This window comes from Echinococcus granulosus (genome assembly GCF_000524195.1).
Source record: "Echinococcus granulosus chromosome Unknown EG_S00049, whole genome shotgun sequence".
Classification (NCBI taxonomy): domain Eukaryota; kingdom Metazoa; phylum Platyhelminthes; class Cestoda; order Cyclophyllidea; family Taeniidae; genus Echinococcus; species Echinococcus granulosus.
The window spans coordinates 218,107-219,193 of NW_020170429.1; the positions used below are offsets into that span (position 1 = coordinate 218,107).

At 42.8% G+C, this 1,087-nt stretch overlaps 1 protein-coding gene across 1 annotated transcript in view; it reads right to left on the reverse strand. All coding sequences in view use genetic code 11, as the record gives it.

Moving 5' to 3' along the window:
* EGR_06005 (lipid-binding protein) overlaps window positions 1-1,003 on the reverse strand; it is a gene marked incomplete at both ends in the record, with an annotated part of 2,201 nt that extends 1,198 nt beyond the window's left edge. The window contains 2 exons of the mRNA XM_024495254.1: window positions 784-815; window positions 862-1,003. Coding sequence (XP_024350338.1) covers window positions 784-815; window positions 862-1,003 — 174 coding nt within the window. The remainder of the gene's footprint in view (window positions 1-783; window positions 816-861) is intronic.
* Window positions 1,004-1,087: the final 84 nt, after the last annotated feature.

The following is a 1,087-nucleotide window of genomic DNA, read 5'->3' on the forward strand; positions in this document are numbered from 1 at the left end:
ACGAAACAAATGACCCTAGCAGGAGTAGTTGCTGTGTAATGTAAAGATAAAGACGCCACACTCTGGCATGCGCCGTGACAATACACTAACGCCACTTCTTCGCAACCAGGCAAATAAAGAAGACACTAGCTCGAATATGCTTGAGGTATCTTTAAAATGGATCCTTAATGTATGAGAAATAAAATGCTAGCATGGGTATTTCAAGCAACAGCAACAAAGATTTGCTTCTACTTCATACCAACAAGTGGTGGGAAAACCCACCATCAATCAACCAAAAGCAGGCTTGCTAAGTAGACTGGTGGATTGCACAAAATAAAAACAGACCATTTTTAACGAAGAACAATGCAATGCTCTCTTCTGCAGACATTTCATCATACACACTACCAACTGTGTTGACAGGATGGAAACTAAGGCGCTTCCTTACCACTTTTAATGGGATTCTATGCCATCATATTTTGGTTAACACGGATTCCGAAGGAGACCACCTGATTCCAAAGCTTTAAGCAAAAAAATTGCAACTATCATCAAGATCAGAATTGCGTCACACACTATTCTCGCATCATCTCTCTTCCTTGAGACTTCCTTACTTCTCAATGAAAACATCCCTTTCTAACCAACACAGGATCGTGCATCTGAGTATCTACTCCAAGTAAGTGAGACACCTCTAACCCACAGCGGCATTATAACTAGTCGAATCAGATCCAGAAATTGTCCCCCAGTACATGCACAAATTTAAAGAAAAGATTATTGCTAGAATTACCGAATTATGACTATTTAATCCACAAATTTCAGCACGAAAGTGAGAGTTATGTCCCCTGAAATAAGTGCTATCATTTAAGGAGTTTATGCTAGAAGACCTACCATCTGGGCAAGTGAGATGAGGCATTGAGGATAACCAGCGTCGAAGGGCTTCAACATGTGCCGGTATGTTTTTGGGATCCTCACCGAGCCGCGCCTTCGCCAGCTTCACATACTTGGAGGGTAGTTTCTGAGCGGCTGCCATTCCTCAACTGACTCCTTGCAGCAGAGGCCTGCAAAAGCAGTCTTGGCAGTGACGCTATTGGAAGGCGGTTGGCCTTCACCAATT